This window comes from Diorhabda sublineata, chromosome 10 (assembly GCF_026230105.1).
Source record: "Diorhabda sublineata isolate icDioSubl1.1 chromosome 10, icDioSubl1.1, whole genome shotgun sequence".
Lineage (NCBI taxonomy): Eukaryota > Metazoa > Arthropoda > Insecta > Coleoptera > Chrysomelidae > Diorhabda > Diorhabda sublineata.
The window spans coordinates 3,728,447-3,749,793 of NC_079483.1; the positions used below are offsets into that span (position 1 = coordinate 3,728,447).

At 34.4% G+C, this 21,347-nt stretch overlaps 1 protein-coding gene across 1 annotated transcript; it reads right to left on the reverse strand.

Moving 5' to 3' along the window:
* Positions 1-5,523: 5,523 nt before the first annotated feature.
* Positions 5,524-19,532, reverse strand: LOC130449602 (uncharacterized). The gene is made up of 4 exons (XM_056787536.1): positions 19,169-19,532; positions 13,679-13,890; positions 11,597-11,915; positions 5,524-6,066 (listed from the first exon to the last, which is right to left on the reverse strand). Exons 1-4 carry the CDS (start codon positions 19,440-19,442, stop codon positions 5,816-5,818), a joined length of 1,056 nt encoding a protein of 351 aa, XP_056643514.1. The 5' UTR covers positions 19,443-19,532; the 3' UTR covers positions 5,524-5,815.
* Between the last annotated feature and the right edge of the window lie 1,815 nt (positions 19,533-21,347).

Here is a 21,347-nt window from a genome sequence, read left to right on the forward strand (position 1 = left end):
TCTTGATCAAAGTTCGATTTATTGAACAGGATTTCAAAAGTGCGTTCAAATAACAATAATAACGGAATAACAATTTCGGAGCACGTTTTTCTTTTCGCTCGTGTCACTATTACATGAAACTGTCAAAAGGTGCTTATCGCCTACTAATTTTTAATAAAATCAGAATACATTAGAATACATAATTACCAACTTTGACTCTATATAAAACAAAAGTATAGTGTGAAGTAGGATAGGGTCAAGGTTGGGTTGGGTTCGGGTCAGCTGTCAATTGATCAATTCTCAACACTCCTCCTTGATCAATTTACAGCAAAGTGTCTCAAAAACTTTTCTGTTGAGTGCTTTTGTGAAAATGTCTGCAATCTGTTTGCTGCTCTCGACGTGTTGCAGTGTCACAGTGTTGCCGACGTGTTGCTGAATGTGTTTTCGTGGTATCTCAATGTGTCTCTTGCCTCTGGTTGTCTTTCCTTCGTGTGCATTTTGTAACATGTGAATCGCTGACATGTTGTCGATTTTCAGAGTGATCGGCTGATCACTTTCCAGGATACCAAGTTCCAGTGCGAGTCTCTTGATCCAGCACACATCTCCAATCACAGACACTGCGGCTCGGTACTCGGCTTCTGCGGTTGAAGTCGCTACCAAACGCTGCTTCTGTGAGTACCAGACTACTGGTCCTCCTCTCATCACCAATACTCCACTTGTCGACTTTCCTGTCTCAGGGTCTCCTCCGAAGTCTGAATCGGTGTATGCTACGAGTTCTTTGCCTCCTCCGAAGTAGATTCCTGCTGTCACTGTCCCTCTCAAGTACTGGAATACACGTTTCACCATCGCCTGATGGCTTTTCATGGGATTGGGTGGATGCTGGGTTGCACTGTTCGAGTTTCATCCTCCTCAAGATCTTCTCCGTGTACCGAGGCTGATTCACGAAGATTCCATCTTTGTCGACCTTGATTTCCATGCCCAAGTACGTCAACTTGTCCTGAACTTTCTCACTGTAAGTGATCTGAAACTCCTTGCTTATTTCCTTCAAAAGTCTGTATATTCTCTTTTCATCTTTCCCAATTATCAGTCCATCATTCACGAAGAGTGAGAGCATAATGCTCTTGTCCTTGGTGTAGTAAATACACGGGTCGTCATCTGCGTTGATCAGGCCAACTTTCTTTACAAAGTGTTTAGTGACTCTCTCGTTCCACATCTTTGGGGCTTGCTTGAGTCCGTAAAGACTCTTATCCAACCTGCACACTTTACCTGATCCATCGTCGAATCCTTCAGGCTGATTCTTGTAGATGACTTGTTCCAGATTTCCATACAAGAATGCCGTTTTCACATCGAACGATACCAACTTCATTTTCTCTGACGCTGCGTGACTTAGTAGTAGCCGAATCGATGCATGGCGGGCTACTGGGCTGAATGTTTCCTTGCAGTTCACTCCTTCCTTCTGTTCAAATCCTCTGGCTACGAGTCTGGCCTTGTATCTTCCATCTGCTTTCTCTCGAAGTACCCACCGACATGTGATAGGTTTCACTCCTTCAGGGCAGTCCACCAGTTCCCAAGTTTTCATTTCCATTAGCGAGTCGTACTCCTCCTGCATTGCTTTTCTCCACTTTTCATCTTTAAGTGCCTGACTCACCGGAATGTCTTCAGCTTCACCAATCATGGCTACTTTTGCGCTCATTCCTCCATGTCTGTTATTAAGTACATAGTCTTTCAGTCTCGGTGGTGGTTGCAAAGTTCGACGATCTCGCAAACTTCTCCTTCCTGGCTCTTCTTCTGGCGGTTGTGTCCCACTTTCGTTCTCACTTTCTCCAGTCGTCCAGTTGTCTTCTTCTTCGTCTGACTCACTGCTGCTTTCTTCTTTCTTCTCAAGTGTACTCTCTGTTGCCGATGTCTCAACTTCAGTGCCTTGCCTCTGTCGTATCCTCTCCTCGTCGAAGATTACATTGTCTGAAGTAATGACCTCTCTTTTTCTTTCATGTAAATCCTGTAACAGGGCGAATCAATGTCATAGCCAACTAGAATTCCCTTTTCTGATTTTCTATTTATTTTGTCTCTCTTTTGTGCTTGGGTCAGCACATAACATTCACAGCCAAAAGGTCGCAGTTTCTTAATCTTCATTTTCCTTCCAAACCACAATTCTGCTGGACTCTTTCCTGGTACGTTGCTGGTTCCTGTCTGGTTGATCGTGAAGATCACGTGGTTCATTGCCTCTGCCCATAGTTTCCATAGAGGCCCACAACTTTGACTCTATATAAAACAAAAGTATAGTGTGAAGTAGGATAGGGTCAAGGTTGGGTTGGGTTCGGGTCAGCTGTCAGTTAATCAATTCTCAACATTCGATTTTAGTATTTACAACACTTATTTTCTCAAATTGAATAGTATTATTATAATTATGCCTTGCTCTTTGTCTTTTTCAATGTTTCTTCATCACTCTTGGCAGCTGGTAAGACCTTCTTTGAGCTCTTTAAATTAAAAAAGAATTGGTGGTAAAATGAAATTAGATCTTTTCTTTTATTTTCTGTGATAGAAGGTGCTTCGGTGTAAGCTTTCTTCAAAATTAAGTCCTTTGTGCTTTTCCTTGTTTTTCTTCTTATGTCAATTTCTTTCATTCATCATTCATCTTTATAAGATGTCTTATAAAAAATAGAATATTAATTTTGTTTCTTTAGTTCAACTATCTTTACATCGTTCCAGGTACATTTCTCATCATCTGTGTTTAGAGAAAAATGTTTACCAAAATCCTCAGATAACTTCTTACAATCATAAAAAAGTCCGATGTTTCTATTTCTTTTACATTATATGGCTCCTCTGTCTTCCTGAAGGTCTTAATAAGCATGGATATTTCACTAGGAATGAAAATGGGCCCAGTTTTCAAAACTCTCTTTCAATACAAGAATGAATATTGTTTGCTTCATTTTTTGTGTGGCCGACTATTAGGTATTTATAATAGTTTCAATTTGCATGATTCAAATACAAAATACAGTACAAGTACATAGCAAAACATACCAATTCTTATTTTGTGACACAGTATTATCACTATAAAATATCAAATCAAATGAAGATATCTCACTGTTGCTCTGAGATAGCGATATAGGTAATTAGCTATCGATTAAATACAAAGAACCAAATAGCTGGATTTGTTACAAATGAAGTTAATTCCACCAAAATCGCCATTCCGATAATTTCCTATCAACCCATTCAATACGGCAGCCATTTTGACACATTATCACTGAGTACGGGGCTATTTGAGATAAGCCTTTGGCTCTGACGGAAAGGTTTTTTGATACAAATTATTTGATCTAACATTAATTTGAATTAAAAAAATGATTAAAAAAATCCCAAGGTCTTATTTCCGATAATTAAGCAGGTACGTCTCGGCCACGCTCTCCGTCAGTGGTGAAGGCATCAGTTCACCTGTGTAGCGGGTAGTCTAACTTCGTGACTTAGCTTTTAACTAATTCGTTGTTGGTTCCAAGACTGAGAAAAAAACTTACTGATTCACTAAAATTAATATAAGAAAATTTATATAAATTCATTTAAAATTATATTTAAAAACAATACACTTATGTACTACAATTACAACTCCATATTTTTTTGATAGTTTACGAAACAGCCAACTAAGCACAAGGGGGGTTTATTAGGTCAGGCCGTGCCGGGGTTTTTCTCTGAGGAATGTCCATGATTATATCGTATTCTAACTTCTAAAGTCAATTAAAAAAATGAACAAAAATTCACCGTGAGAAATATAGAAACGATATTGTTTTTAAAAGTTAGAATGGGATAAAGTGAAATCAGAAAAAATAAAAAAATAATGTTTTATGGACAAATATATTCCAAAACTTGGAAAATAACTATAAAAAACAAAACAAAGGATTTAAAAATAAATTCTAAAAATGGTCTCAAAAATTTTATGTCAACGATTTAGTTATTTAGTTGTCATATTTGTTTTTCAACATGATTTTACTTATATAAAGGTGGAAAATCTACGAAAAATGTGTTTCACTTACCTCAAATTTAATTCAAAAAAAGGCACACTTCCACTTGTCCGATTTTAAAACGGTAAACGGTGTATTGTATTGTATTGTATATTGTCTCTTGGAGAATCACGAGAGTACAAAGTTGAGTCCTTTGGTTGTAACGGATAGTTTGGTGTCGAGTTGTAAAAGGAAGGGAAACGAGCGCGCCGGCACGCTCTCCGTATTGAATGGGTTAACTCTGATTCCTAGGATTGGGTAAAACTTCCGTGAGACGCCGGTGTCGGAAGTGGTTGAGATTTGGTATGTAGGCTGGGTTGAATTTAGGGACTAATAATATGCAACAAACTCCTTACGGAAAATGGGTGCAATCTACAGACAAAAATGGTATTGAAACGAAAAATCGCACGAATAGCGTCTAATTTGAAAGAAAAAGTGCATAAAATAACTCAGAGAGTTTGATACGAAACATAGGACTTAGCCCAACTTAACCTTAAATTTTTTTATCACAATCTCACAATTTATACAAGTCTACAATTCTAGCTAGCAAGTTTCGAAACTTATCTATTTCATTTTTCGTGAAACAACGCTATTAGTAATCAACTAAATGGTCGGTGTCTGTTTCTTCAATTCTTTGAGTGCTTACACCTTCTTAAGACACAAACTCTCGATAATGTCAGAGTGTCTCATGGAAATAACCGTGTTGTAGTAGTTGTAAGCACGCCACCCATCTGTGAGTATATTTGTACCGTTTTTACATGTTTTAGGATAAGCGGGATCAATGTCTTCCTATCTCAGCAATTTTTGGGACAAGTTTCTGATCTGAAATCTTATGAGCCATCCTCGATCATTTCCAACAACCAGTAGTCCTCAACAACCCGGATTTTAGGAAACATGCACCAGCCAAATTTGGCCTTACCTATCAGCACCCAGTTCTCCAATCTTTCCTTTTTCACTCTGCTGATTCAGGTAGCTCTCTGTTGTGACTTCTTTGCAGTAACTTTACCAATCAGTCACTGCTCTATTATCTATGCCTAGTATATGCTCAGGAACCAGGAACCTGATTGAAGATCTAGGCGTCTGCAGGCGAACTGCTCTAAGTGATATTATGCTGGACATCTGCCTTGGTAGTATCAGTAAAACAGAGTCAGGCTGGCAATCTTTCTTTTATACTTTGAGCAGTACAAGTTTCTGGTCAACATTGGATTGTCTATAGGTCGAATTACTCTCTTCTGTATGGAGTCGAGCATCCTCAGTGTATGCTTGGGAGCCGAGCTCCAAATATGCGAGCAATACTCCAAACGGATGGACGTCTTGTAGAGGATAACGCATTGTAAGAATCTTTATAAATTTGACTAAGTACGCGTTACGTGATATTGCATGATGAAAAACTCGTTATAATTTGAATTGAAGATATTTTTTTGCTTTTTCGTAATTTTAAAAAGGATTATAACGGTCAATAAATTACATTAGCGAATATCATGACCCAGCTGTTTCCGTAATTTTATATTTCATATTTCCTCCCCAGCTGAGCCTGTTGCCTTCTCAAATTATTGGAATGTTTTTTATTATGATTCAAATGTTTGCGCTACTTCTTACAGTTAAAGTTTTATTGTTTATAAAAAACACAAAGAAAAACGCTACTTTAGATAACAAACAAATAAAAGACGATACGCCTATCGTTTGGTCTATTTCCTTTAATTAAAATCTTTTGAGGAAAAAAGTTGAAATGATTTAAAGAGTAAGTTGTGAAAATTGGAACAAATTCATGAGAGGTAGGTGTAGTAAAAGATTCAATTTATTAGCTCACAATCTATTTTACTTATACAACATTAGATGAATTTTTTCTACCAACAAGACCAACCCATGGGTATACAATTACAAGCGTTTTCCACTTGTGCGTTTCGTATTTCTATATCTGACCAAGTCCAGTCAGCACAAGCATCAGTTCCGCACCAAATGTAAACTGACCTTACATATTTGGTTGTCATAGTACCGTTGACCCTAGAAATGTTGAGTTTACTTATTTCTACATTATCGGATGGATGTCCGTCGTCATCGAGATCTTGGCGTACTTCAATACCTCTAAAAAGTATTCCTAAAAATATGTTTAAAAATTACATACGGTTAGTATATTTAATCAGAGGTCTGGAAATGAGGATTTCTTATTATATTTAAGAAATGATAAGAATTAAATTATGAACATTTGAGACGGCAAGTGCAGTGGTCTAAACTAGAAGATAATGATGTGGAAAAATTAATATTCACAAAATAGCATCTTTCAAACTTATTTGTCAGTTTTAAATTTCAATGGATTCAATTCAATTTCAACTTATTTTGTTTTTTATTGTTTTAGCTAATTTACTTTTAAAATAGAATTGTTTTAAAAACAAAAAGTGTAATATTTATTTACTTATTGTGAGTTAGGCCATTTTGGCCAGGATTAAAAATTGATATTATCATGAATATCTTTATTTTTATTACAGCATACAACATTAAAAACCAATTAAACATTTTGGTTATCGAGGTTGTCAATGAAAATATCATCAATAGATGTTGAAGATGTTTTCATATTGCTGTAGAAATTATGATGAATTGGGGTGTGTAAGACAATAACAGTTGGGTTATTAGTAGGACATAGAAGTTGAGGATTTTCAAAGATAATAGAATTCCTCTTTTTAAGGTCAACTTCACGAAAAAGAACATCATTTTTATTAGAATATTTAAAATAAAATGTAAAAGGATGCTCTCTACAAAATATTAGCCATTGCATCTTTAACCATTCAACTTTGCCTTTATCTCCACATAGTTTACGATTCTTGATATTTTTTTCTGGTGATTTGCAAGAAAAAAATAAATTTTTTGTCATAGAAAATATTTTGAACGGTTTACTTCTTTATAGCCACTAAAATAACTTGCTTCCAGTCTTCAGACACAAAGATGTTTTTGAAAAACCGTTTCTGTTTTTTCACTTAATCAAAATCCTAATCGCATGACATGTATGAATGTCCGCCTACAAAAAATTTGTGGTCTATTTTATAAATACCATATTCAATAGAACTGGAAACAATAAACTGATAGAAAAGAGCCGTCTTGATATTCCTATTTTGCCCTCCGTCATTGATCAGAGTACATTATAAGATGTATGCATTTTAAAATATTTTTTAAGAAATACAATAGACAGGAAATTTTTTTTGGGGACCTCTGGATGCAGGGCCGATCCGTGCCGGGGGTGGAAGGAGTGCATGATACTAACACGGGGCGGCAAAAGGCAAAATGTCTTAAAAAAAAAATAACAGAACCCCATAAAGCAAAAAATATTTAGTCGCAAAGCGCAAAGTGCCTTTTTTTGATATCGGCATTTCTCCAAAATATTCTTTTCTTATTATTACAAAAATACCAAAATAGTGCGTTGAGCGTTCGGGCAAATCGGGCGGCGTAAAAAAGATGATAAATAGGTAATAATAATAAAGAATACTCGTTGCCGCAAAAACGCCAGAATATATTAATAGAATACTCTTTACCGACTTTGAGAATGTTGGATTTTTTTTATTTTTCCAAAGCCGTGTTTTCATGTTTATCTAAGTTTGCGTGGCCTTTTTTTTAACTTTTATTTAAGTTAATTAGTAGAAGACCAAAGAGTAAAGAGTAAAGATTGCGATATAACGAATTAGGGAATGAGATCAGTGTCTATTTGATTTATTTTTATTTACTGATTGTGAACGGACTGAACGGTAGGTTTTAATTATTTTATATTAGTTCAATTTGAAAATTCTAATGAATTTTTTAACGAAAAAAAATAAAGTTTCAAATTTTCACAAAAATTTTTAATCATAGTTTAATTATTAGATATATGAAGACAAAAAACGATTAGCTGTCGTCACCGAGTCACCGAGCAATAAAGAACCATAACCTTCATGTAGCCATGTTCAATATTTTAAGCCAAACGAGGACAAAGAAGAACGACTGGAAAAATTGCAAGAAAATTATAGGGCGGCATATTTTGTTTTTGCACCCGGGCGGCAGATATCCTAGGCTGGATGTTATAGTTTTATCTCACAAAAACATATACACTTCTTCATTTTTCATATTATGAACACCTAAGTAGTATGTCCAGAGTTGACGCTTGTAATAACATATTCCTGTACTAATAACAGGGGCTGGAAGTGATTTCAAAAGATCGAAGCAAATTACACATACATCTTCATTATTTGTATATATTTCTATATCTTTTCTTACAGCATTTGCCTTGAGCAAATGCAAGTTTCTTTCTTTTTCAAGTCTTGTTTTTTCATCATAATCCGCCGCTTAATTAGTTTAAGCACTGAACTTCAATATAGGGAAATTGTTGGTGTTGGTTAGGCCAATTTTGCGCTGACGGCCTCATTTTATCTTCAAAGTAATCATATTACATCGTAATAGTATCAAACATGATTAGCAGCGATTAGCTGCGATATGTTTTTTATCGGGGTTATTCCATTTTCTGTCAGCTTAATGTTAATTTTGAGAAATGTACTCAAGAGAAAATCCAGGTATTTTTAAAAATATATTACAGCTAGCTGCACAAGCCAGTACTGCTTTGTTATGAATAAAATACAGATCACCAGAGTATCCAGCTCATATGTATGAGGTGTTCAATAGGGTGGACCGAAAAAAAAACGAATTTGTCTTTTTCACAATGCTATACCTAAATCAAGACATTTTGCAGCTTTTTTCGCAGTACTTAGTCAACGATATGTTAAACTGCTATAGTGAAAATCCTTCATCAAATTTGATGAAATTAACAAAAAAAATCAAAACCGTTAAAATCTTCGGTAATTATACACTTTCACGGTCACCTGGTTTTTTGGCTCTAGAAAATCGAAAAATGGATAGACTTTAATGATCTTGGTCTCAAAATGTTCCATTTTACGGCGGATTTATAAAAAAAATTAGTAGAAATAACTGGAATGAAAATTTCTCATAGTTTTACTGTTTTAAATCGTAAAAAAACGGTTTTGCAAAATAATCCATTACAAAAAATTATCTCATTATCAGATAAAGTTTTTATATTTTTTTTGTATTCTACATAAATTAATAAACAATTTAAAAAAAAATCCAAAAAGAATGATTTTTTCAGTTTTTATAGCTTAAAATGAAATCGACGAAAAACAATCAATTTTCGTGAATAGTTTCGTACTATATTCTTCAATGTTAATAGTTTTTGGACCATTAAAAATCGAAAAATAGATAAATTTTATAATTTTGGTCTCAAAATGTTCCATTTTACGACGAATTTATGAAAAACACGGGGGTAGTGGCTGAATTTGCGGTTTTTAATAGTTTTAAACCTTAAATAGTAGAAAAACTTTTTTTTTCAAAATATTCATTTTTTTATGTAAGTTACGAAAAAACATATACGAACTTGATTCCACGACGTCAGAAACAGCTACGAAGGATTATATGTAGAAAGTCATTTTTTTGCATTTAAAGTCATAAAACTGTAAAAAATATTTATTTTTTTTAATTTTCGTATTTTTTTTATAAATCCGCCGTAAAATGGAACATTTTGAGACCAAGATCATTAAAATCCATCCATTTTTCGATTTTCTAGAGCCAAAAAACAAGGTGAACGTGAAAGTGTATAATTACCAAATCTTCCACATTGGGATAGCGAAAATGACTCAAACATCAATAAATTTTTGCATTTTATAAGCGCGGCATTACAAGTTACGCGCGTCATGAACCTACAGAACCTACAGAATAGTTCAACTAATATGTGAATTGTGAAATACCAGATATTGATCCCAATATTTTAACCAAAGATCAACAGTATCTGACCTAAGTCATGCAATAAAGTCAGGTAACTGCCCTGTGAACTTATTTGTTCGTGAACCAGACCCTCTTTCCCACCCAAGGTGGTTGACAATAGCTAATAGAGCTTTGAGACTATATAAAAGTGTGGAACACCCTTCAGATGAACAGAAAATATTAGTTTCGTTCATTCTTAAATCATACATGCCTGTATGGTTTGAAATAAAGAATAGCAACTACTTTACATATGGCCCTGAATACATTTTGGAAGTTATCAAATCTACTAGATTTCTACCAGAAAATTTGGTTCAAATAGTTGATAATGTGATCGAAAGAAACGCATATTTCGTCCATCCGGAAAACTTGCTCCTTATAATGATAGTAGATCAAAGGAAGCATATCAGAGAGTTAGGGACCAAAACAATCCAAAAAGCAAGAAAGTTAGCTTTTAAAGCAGAACCAATAAGGTATTTTCGTCCCCCGAAAATTAACTTTGAGGCAAAAGATTATACTGAATTAATTGATTGGAGTACGAGGGTGCTTACACCACCTCTATTGTTGCGCAAAGTATCTGATGATGAAATTTGGGTTAAAATTACCGCCGGTGAAATGGCTGACGAATGGAATTTTGGTAAATTTCCATGCCATATGCAAGAAGTTAAATGCTGCGTAAAATTAGTGACTGAAGCATCAAAAAGAGTGGTCGATGCCAACAACCGAGATGGTTTCTTAGATCCACCCTAGCATCAAGAGCTTCAACGCCAACATTTGCTAGCAAGAGCAGCTTCAAGTTATCTCCCTAAAAACAGTGAGTGAATTTTAAAATTAAGTGCAATTCTTATTTCTTTTCTTTTTCTTTTTTTTTGGATTAGTATTAGCATAATAAAATGTAAACTTTAATTTTCTCATTTATTTGTACTCTACACATCGCCATTCTAAAAGAATTAATGTAGTTATAAGTAAAATAAAAGTAATGGGCTATTTACCGGGTTTTTTCTTTTTTGCGCTACGATAAATTAAAAGATTTTGACGGTTTTACATTTTTTTGGTGGTTTTTGGTACTTTTAATAAAAGATTTCCACTGTAGCAGTTTAAAATATCATTGAATAAGAACTACAAAAAAGTTAAAAAATGACTTGATTTTCGAAAAAAAATTCCAAGGACTATGCGCTAGCTAGAGATTCAATATTTTTTTTTCATTTTAAAAATGCATTTTACTTACCTATCCTAAAGAGAAATTTTCCTCGGTATAGAATTGTAAAAAAGAAAAATTTGTTTTTTTGGGCCCACCCTAGTGTTCAAAGAATACGGCACACCTTACAGCTTGCCTACTAAAGTAATTGGGGCACGAAGGATCCATAATCGTAACTTTCCTTGACCGCCCACAACCCAACTATGAAGTAGTTAGTTGTCAATTAAGCATCCGTGGAAGTTTTCACTTTATCCTTGATATGTTATTCATAACTCTTTGGTAATGAACGTAAAGTATTGAATTATTTGAAAGGATTTAAAAGGTGAAAGCATCGTTGCACAAATTGTATATTGTATAAACTGTGAAAAGGATAATAAAAATAATGGAAACTTTCCAGACATCCCTCCTATTGTGAAATTAATTTTGATTTATTATCAATTTCAGTTGAAAAATGTGAAGTGTAATGATAGGAGCCAAACCTAATGATGAATGATAAAAATTTGTAGTTAATTTCATTTAATTCATATTGTGCTTCTGGCGACATATTTTCACATATTCATCATTGCATCAAATGAAACAATCTCATACCCAATTTCCAAGTCACAATATCGAAAAATTGATTGATTGCTGAATTTTCAGTTACCTTCGACTTGTATATCTTCATATACGACGTTCGAAATTACTCCACTAGCCTGATGAGGGGATGTTACCACTTTTATACCAGTTTGACTTTCTTTGATTGTACAATTTGTAAAATTGACGTTATTGATATAATTAGCTAATTCCCATTCAGGACGTACTGTAAGTCCTAGAGATCCGTTACAAGTGACTTCGCCGACAGCAATTTTATATCCTTGGTTTACTACAACGCAATCACCTTGATTATTGATATCTGCAGATCTGACGGTAACATATGACGAATTCGCTATTGCAATACCATGAGTATCTACACCCAAATCTTCCTGAAATAATAATAGTTGATTGGTAAATAAAAATATTGATTACGTAAATATTAGTTCGCTATGCGTACAAACCAGTTTAATCATTGAAGTGCGTTCTTTTTAACTGGCAACTAAAAACCCTGATTATAGCTGTAAATATTTTGTTTTTTTATGAATTACGTATAGCACATCATTCAATAAGTCGAATGACTAACTAAGGAAAACTCATTTTTTGACAAAAATCGATTTTATTCATCAATGTAATCTCCTTCAAGAGCAATACAATTAATCGAAAGCTTCTCTAATTTCTCGATACCGTGCTTGTAGAAGGATTTGTCTTTTTCCTCAAAATAGGCTTCAGCTTCTTCATTTGAGCTGAATTTCTCACCGACGAACATTTATTGAACTAAGTAAATAGCCAGTCGTCACTGGGAGCCAGATTTGGACTACACGGTGTATGAGAAAGTGTAATTCATTCAATTTAATCATCGTTGTCATCGACTTGTGAATCGATGAATTGTCTTGGTGAAACAGTGGTTTTTTCTTTGACATATGAGACCGTTTTACCTTGATTGTTACATTCAACGATCCAACATTTTTATCTACCATTCGCTATTGATTGTCTCTCCCTTTTGGAGATATTCGATGAACAATATTTCATGGGCATTCCAAAATACTGAATCCACAACCTTTCCAGCTGACTGTTGTGCCTTTGGATGCTTCGGACCGGCTGCAGTTCACTCAGATGTTTTGATTCCGGAGTGAAGTCATGGATTCACATTATAACATATCGATGCTAAACATCCTATTTATTACTTGTAAACATGGCCATGCTCTAGATCATGTTTGTTTTTGATCGACTATGAGTAAATGCGGCACCCACTTTGAAAAAAGCTTTCTTACAGTCAAATGCTCATGCATAATCGCACATAGTGCATTCTGATATCTTTATAGCCCCAGCTATCTATTGCAATTTCAATTTACAGTTTGATATAACCAATTTGTAGACTTTTGTTGATGTTTTCTGGAGTCGCCACCTCAATTAAACGACCAGCAAAATAATAACAAATGGTTTTTTACGATGGAGCAGATGGAGGCTAATACTTTTGAAGCCGTTGTTGAGCTTGCAGAGTATTTTTTTTTTCATCAAGAAGCTATGATTAATTTTTTGATAATAACAAAAGTAGCTTCACTTAAATGGCTGTCACTTTTTTCTGATTAATCGAAGTGTCATGGAGTTTCAGACATAGTGTTTTGAAAGTTGGTACTATAAACGTCATATAGATTTGACGATGGCAGCGCCATCTGTGAATCAGTGACAAGACTTATTGAGTGCAATAGATATATTTATTTACTAATGTGGAGAAAAAACTTGAATTCAGCAATAGGTTTGCGATTTATTTAATGTAAATTACCCATAGAAACCTATTGATGAATCAACAATGAGAAAAATTGGGGAAAAAAATAGGAAAAACTGCTCATGTTGAAAATATTCAGAATGCAAGACTACTTAAGATCTCACAAACTTGTTCTTGTCGATATTGGTTCGTGTTACGGATTCTGAGAGATCAAATTACTTTTTTTTCACGCTAGAGCTGTTTATAAGCCTGTTCGAAGGTAACATTCCAATGTCTCCTGTCTCCTTCTCAGATTTGGTATTATATCGTTTATATATCTCAACTTTGACATGTTCAAATACTGCAAAATTCAAATGATATCCCAACAGCTACACGAAGAATCACCAATAGAAAAGTCAAAATTATATTGTAACGAAATGTACTTACATAATTTCCATCTGAAACATCAATGGTGGTGTTTTTAATGTAAATGTTCATACTTTTGAAAACTCTAATACAAGTTTGTGGACAATTTGATATATTCAAATCTAGGATTGTTGCGGATTCCCCTTGAATTTCTAATAAAACGGGTTTTCTCTTCTCACTGTTTATGCCTTTTCCATCCCAATATTTTTCACCCTGTCCATCGAGCATATGACCTAAATAAAAAATAGATCAATATGGAAGTATAAGATGTAATAGTTTGCGAACTGGACTTCATAATACTGAAATCTTAGAAAACAAAATCTGTTAATCGGGATTATATGAGTTAAAAATAACATACTCGAATTATAGTTTTCTGTAACAAATTTGGATACTGTCCAATAGAAGATGACATTTTGATTATTTAATTAAGAGATGTTGATAAGTTATTTGGTCCTAACTAACTATTTGTGTAAGAAGATCGTTCCGGAGAAAAATGTTAATCAAGGGGCACATATCGTGGCCATCTCCTAAGCGCTCACAGAAATGTTTGAACGCATCATATTCGTCAGTCAACCGCTGACGCTCTACAAGTCGCCACGTGTTTCAAATGCGGCCAACTAAAAGAAGTATTTTCCTTTTCTTTTGTACCATCTTGTGAGGATCTACATACAACAAAGATAAGTATTATTTTATTCAAGAAAATTTAGTTATTTTCTTTTGTATTATTTGCAATTTTTTTTCATACTTTACTGTAAAGTCGACGTTACAGTACTAATTTGAGTACGGAAAATGGCACTTCACGGTATCCTTGTATTTTACAGTACATCGCATATTCTTTTTCGTACCTTTTCGAAGATAATTTGCCCTACTGCTATAGCACTTTTCTTAGCAATTTCATTTGATTTATCAGCCATTCTTTCGTTAAATATTTTTTGTATTGCCAAAAATTCAATGTGTCTGCCTTAGTGACTTCTGTTAAGAGAATGATCAAAAGAGCTATTTTTCAGTAAAATTGTAAAATATGACATTTCATATTTTAATATAATTATACTTTTTACGAGGATGTATTGATATCTAGTTAGTCTAGACCAGTTCCATGAATAAACAAAATATTGCATTACCATAGCAACGAACAATAACTTATTAGAAGTGTCAGTGTAAAATGTAACGAAAATCGAAAAATTGGACTATCGAGCCAACATTAAGTACCTGAATTTAAAAGGGTTAAGAGCTAAGCAGATTTACGAAGATATGCTTAATATATGCGACCGAGAAAAATTGGACTGCAAGCTTCAAAAGAGGTAAATTTTCCATTGAAGATGACGACAGATCGGAAAGGCAAAGTATCATCATCATTATCATTATCAAGCCTTTCAATCAAATTATGGCTATCGCTTTTGACACTTTAAATCCTGTTTTTTTTTGAGGAGGATTACTCCACGTTTTCCAATTTTCATTTTCTTTATAGTTTGTCGTTTGTTTTGGCTGCTTTTGTTATTTTTCATTCTTTTCGGTTCCGGCATTTTGCCCTCCAGTTTTCTATATTGTCTTATGTCTTCCTCTATTTCGTTTCTCCAAGTTTTTGTCGGCCTGCCCCTTCTCTTTGGCCACAATGGGATCCATTGCGTTATTCTTTTGATCATATCAATTGGTTTTCTTCTCATTATATGCCCAGCCCAGTTGAGTCTTTGTGCTTATATGTATCTCACAATATTCTCCTTTTCCAGTTCTCTCACTATTTCTTCTTTTTTCTATGTTCTTTTTTCCTCCTGTGTTATGTTTGAGTCTGTTATAGTTCTCATTATCTTTCAAAGGGGCAAAGTATACAATTGGTTTATTTGCAGCTTCTTTTAGCATTATGTTACGAATATGCAGAATATTTGGGATGCATTTATCGTACAAGTTAAATTTTGTAATAATAAATCTAAGATAATTTATACATTTCTATTGATTTTCATTATAAATCATTTCTTCTGTCGATAGTTTCTAGCTAATTTTTATTCGCCATTCCATTCATTGACGTTTTTCGAATAACATAAAAAGTTTCACTTCTGACGTTTTTAGTTTCAGACTGAGGCACACTTCAGTACTGCATGCTTTTTGAATCAAAATAGTTCGAAAATTATGAATAATAGGACTTTACAGAAACTCGGAAATTAACCCGGATGACGTTCATGGTTGTTCGAGTTAATCGGGTCGTAGTCACATGATAGGGTCCTTTCTACCCTAGTGGACCAGTGGTAAAATGCGATGAGTTATGTCATTTGTCTATGGTTATTCGAAATTATTCCTCTTAAAAGTTTCATAGGTAGGTTACTAAAGTTTGTGATTTTCATACTTTGTGGTATTTTAGCATGAAAGTAGCTTATTAGTTTTGAATTTTAATGTAAAATCCGTGTGAGTGGTTGAATATCATATAAGAATTAACGCACCAAAAAGAGATGCGAATCAGAAGATTCTATAGATCAAGTTTCAACTTTGACATTTCCACTAAAAATTGAATACGACGTCCGGAAACTGTGAACTAAATCTCGTTCTGGGCTAGGATCCGCAATCAGCTAATGAACCTGGAATATAAGGGGTTTTCCAATAAGGACTTGACAACTTTTTTTCAAAATAAACCATTTGAGATATTTCAAAAACTTTATGAATGGAAGTCGACTTCGCTCATATGGCCACCGCGGGAACGTGTGCAGCGATGGATTCATTAGACCCAATTTTCCATGACTCGGCCACACATTTCGGCCGAAACGGCTACTATTTCACGTTCAATGTTGGCTTTGAGCTCTTCCAACGTCGTCGGCTTATTAGCATAGACTAATGACTTGACGTAGCCCCAAAGAAAAAAATCTAGAGGGCCAATCGACTGGTTCATTTCTTGAGATAACACGCTCATCAAACTTCAATAAATCGATTGTAACGTCTGCTGTTTGGCTTGTAGCGCCGTCTTGTTGAAACCACATGTTGGTCAAGTCTATATATTCCAATTCGGGCCAAAAATAATAGATAATCATGACGCGATAACGATCATCATTCACAGTAACGTAGCGACCATTATCGTCGACGAATAAATATGGCCCTATGACGCCGCTGGCATGTAAACCGCACTAAACAGTTATCTTTTGGGGATGAAGTGGTTGTTCATTACGCACATATGGATTTTAACCCGCCAATACCGCATATTTTGTTTATTGACAATCCCATTGAGCCAGAAATGAGTTTCAGCACTGAAGACGATTTTGCGATGAAATTGATCAACTTGGCGCATCTTTTCCAGAGCCCAATCGGACAACGTACGTCGCTTCGAATGGTCCATCGACTTCAATTCTTGAGTGAGCCTGATCTTGTATGGGTGTAAAGTAAGATTCTTACGCAAAATTCGCCATAAAGTGGTCTTGGCGATGCCCACCTCTTGAGAACGGCAGCGATATTTTCGACACTTCGACCAACCCGTAGTCTCACTGGCACGGCAACATCACACAACGAATATGTAAACTCAAACTTTTTCAGTAAACTTGTCCCTACCTGTCTACTAGGTCGAGAATTATGACCGAAAATCGGAGTTAACGCTCTTAAAGTAGCGGCCACAGACTCCAAATTTCTTTAGTAAATTTTTAAGATTTGAAATGACATGCATATTCTAAAGATAGCAAAAATGTTTTTTTCAATCATTTTTTTAACAAAAAGTTATTTTTTAACTTGATGAAATTTATGGTTCATGAGATATGTAGATTTTTATATAATTGTACATGCTAAAGAAACCGTTCGCCATATGGAGACATTCTGAAGAAAATTATCATAAATTGTAATTATTTATTGAGAATACTTGCAGGAGGTATTAAAACATAATTAAACATTTGTTGGAGAACTAATGAATAAAGAAATAAATATTTGTACTACATACTATCGAAGATCATGTTACTAGCATAAGGAAAAACTTGAAAGAGATTAATAATAATTATTTTTTATCTAGTAGAATAAGCTACTACATGATGTTCGATCGAAAGTTGCAAGCAACTTAATCTGTTAATGTCAGTTTGCCATTCATTTCAAAACCGTTCATCACATCGGATTTAAAGTTTGAATATTGTAGAATTTACCTTCAGTGAATAAGCCATTTGATGTATGGTTTGTTTTCTGGTAACTTGTTAGAATCCAGAGAATTCAAGTTTTATATTAAACAATTTCCTGATTGTAGAAATTCTGTTAGGGTTGATCGAGCAAAAAGCATTGGATGCAGTTGATGCTGATTCCACAACTAGCGTACGCAAAATTTAATTACAATTGAACGCATCAACGACAACTATTCATAGGATTCTTCAGGAGCAATTTCTCTACCTCTTTTACATCCAGAAAGTGCATGCCATGAAACTAGAAGCTGATCCAACAAGACTAGCCTACGCTTGTTGGTTTTCTAGATTAGCGATGAGTTGATAATTTGTACTGTTTACTGATGAAGCTGGTTTCACCCGAGACGGTTTTATTAATTCCCATAATTAACATTTATGGGCAGGTGAAAATCCTCATGGTGCAATTCAAACAAATTCCTCTGAACATTCGCAAAGACATGTGATGTGGATTGGTCGAGGAAGTCCATTTGCACGGCCACTACCTACCCCTGAATTAAATACAATGGATTCATTTTTTTTGGATATCTTAGAAGCTTAGAATATGTAACACCGGTAAACACAAGGAACGAAATGATCGATGGAATAAACTTCCATTTGGAAGCTATAAGTCAGAATCTTGGAATGCTCTCCACGTGCAAAGAAATATCCTCTTAAGGACATTAGTCGATGGTAATTAGAAGGCGATTAATATGTGAAAATATTACTTTGTGAGGAACCACGCGACTGGGAAACCTCTTTATATATATTCTTCAACGCTTTTTCTAGAGTTTTCTTTGCCAAAACGTGAGACCAATCAGCTAAATGACAATTTTTCACTTATTTAAAAAATATATGACAATTCAATCACCAGAAGAATTGCAAATTATCAAATTTGATGTATGAATTAACACTCAATTCCTGAATTTTTGGTAACTTTCTAAATAGCATTGTTGAAAACAGGTTTTTGATTATTCGACAAAGTTTTATGAAAGCATTAACAGTAATAAACTGCGCCTTCCAATTAGCATTACATAATGTTCTTAAGCCTCGTATAATTTGGTATTGTTAAGCTAAAGCAATCGTCATATTTTGGGCTTCTCTATCTGTCTCCGCATGGTGTAGGTTTTTGTGTAGGCGTGATCCTCTATAAGTTTCCGCTCTGTGTCGGTTATATTAACACACTATATAACAAGTTTTATCTGTTGTTTATCTTTTGAAATATTCAGTTTAATACAAAAAGAAATATGGAGGTAATAAGAGAGAATGATATTTTCATTAATTATAATGATCCAAGACAGTAATGATGACCTAATCATTTAAAATAAATATAATAATCATGTAAATTTAGTGAGAAATCTCAAGTGAAAACTGTAACCCGATTATTAGATATTTTAATACTTACCCGAGCCGCCAATAATTGCAATATCAGTTCCAGTTACCCTCAACAAAGGAGTTTGATCCTGATAGGATACTCCAAATTTAACATGCCCCACGAAATTAATCTCAGAATTCATCTTTAAGTTGAATTCCAGGACTTGACCATCTGGAACCTCAAGATCACCAATAGTTATATTCGTACATTGTTCTACAACCGAAGATATGTCGTTGACTGAGCTTATTGTGCAATTCAAAGCTTGCGAAGATGCAACAGTAAGAAGTAATAATAGAAAATACATAATTGAAGTTTCTAGATCACAATATGATATACTTCATCTATTCTAGTGAATTCTTTTATTTATATATTGAAATGTTTCATTGATAAATGTAATCAATGATATTTCAAGTGACTAGATAGTATCAGATACACATTATAGAAGATTTGGGGCTCCTTTAAGGTTGTGTTGCTAAAACTATAATACAAATACGAGGTGTATCCAAAAATATTATGAATTACTCATTATTACAGCAATTGGTTACGCTAACATGTTTTGAACAGTCATTTATAATAAGAATTAATAATTTGGAACCAGTTCCGGCTTATCAATTTGCTACTATAACCGTTTTAGTGAGATTGTACTTGCAATAGCTCAAGAAACGTAGAATTTTCTCTATTCTGATAATGTAGTAACTTTAAAAATAATATAATTGATACAAAATATTTTACTAAAATAACGATCAGGAAAAGATCATATGTTTAAACATGCGATTGAAGCAGCTGCAATAGTATTGTTAAAATACCAGTCTAAAAGTGGATAAAGGCTTTAGTCTTCATCTTGACGAAGCGTCTTGCTACAACTGGCTTTTGATTTACTAGTTTCTGTAGAAAAAGGAGAAAGTTTTGACGTTGGTAATGAAATGAATCTCTAGCCAACACCAGATTTGAATTTTTCTTGTTAGAGGCGGATAAAGTTTCTAACACTTTCACTGCGGGTGTCATTTCTGGGATATAGAATCTCTCACATAGACATTTTAATTTATTTTTGATTATTCTAATAGTAATCCAACAAAAAATTATGAGTGTCCATTTGAAGGTAAGCGAAGGATTCCACCTCCACCACCAAATAGTGACCTTATGCTATATAGAACTATATCAATGGCGGCAATTCAAGGCCTCACTGGAATCCTTCCAGCAGACCTCATTATAGAAGATAGGAAGCAAGAGAAAATAATAAAACAAAACAAATGACACTAACAAAATGGCGAAAAATGTCAGAGAGTAATGAAAGTAAACGCCAGTGGACTAAGGAACTCAATTCCAGAATAGAAATAAACTCAACTGCTCTTACCGTAGTCTGGATTATTTGTTGATTCAGGTACTGAAAGGAAACGGATCTTTTGTCACATATACTAAAAAATTTGGAAAGACAGAGGACACCTGCATCTATTGTGGAAGTAGAGACACACCAGAGCACACTTTATTCCAGTGTCACAAATGAAATTACATCAGAAATATAACAGAAACAGAGGAAAAAACCCAACAATAAATTAAGTATGGAACGAAGGGAAAACAAGGATTAACAGCAGCTGGAGGAGATGTCTACGAGGACGGTTTTAGTTTCTGCAGAGAAGAGAAAAGGGTGAGTCTTTAAGTGGTAGAAGTTTGAGCATCCGAAGATTTTCCCACCCACAAAAAAGGGCACCTCATGCTAAACTCGGTACACCTATACCTGATTTAAACCGAATTGAAAATAGAAAGCACATTTGGAAAGATGAAACTGCCACTAACTGGAGATAAAAAACTGTATCACATCCATATACAGCTCTTATCAATGTTAAAAGAAAAGCACAGAAGGAGCGTCCTTCCGACCGCTACTGTCCTTCCCACAGGTGCAATTTACCTCTATTTCAATTTACCTCGGACTTATAGGTAACCCTTTAACTCAGAAATATTAATTTGATGTACTGTATGTGACTGTTAACGGCATAAGGTGATGGTGATATGTAAAAATGTGAGGAACAACGCGATTGGGAAACCTCTTCTGATATTCTTCCACATTTTTTCTACAGTTTATCAAATTTCATGTTTGAATTCATTGTTAATTTTTGATTATTGACTTTGATTATTTGATGAAGTAAAAGTGTTAATAATAGTAGTTTACGTAACAAGTCCCGAAAGTGGTCTTTTACTGGACAAGTGGGCA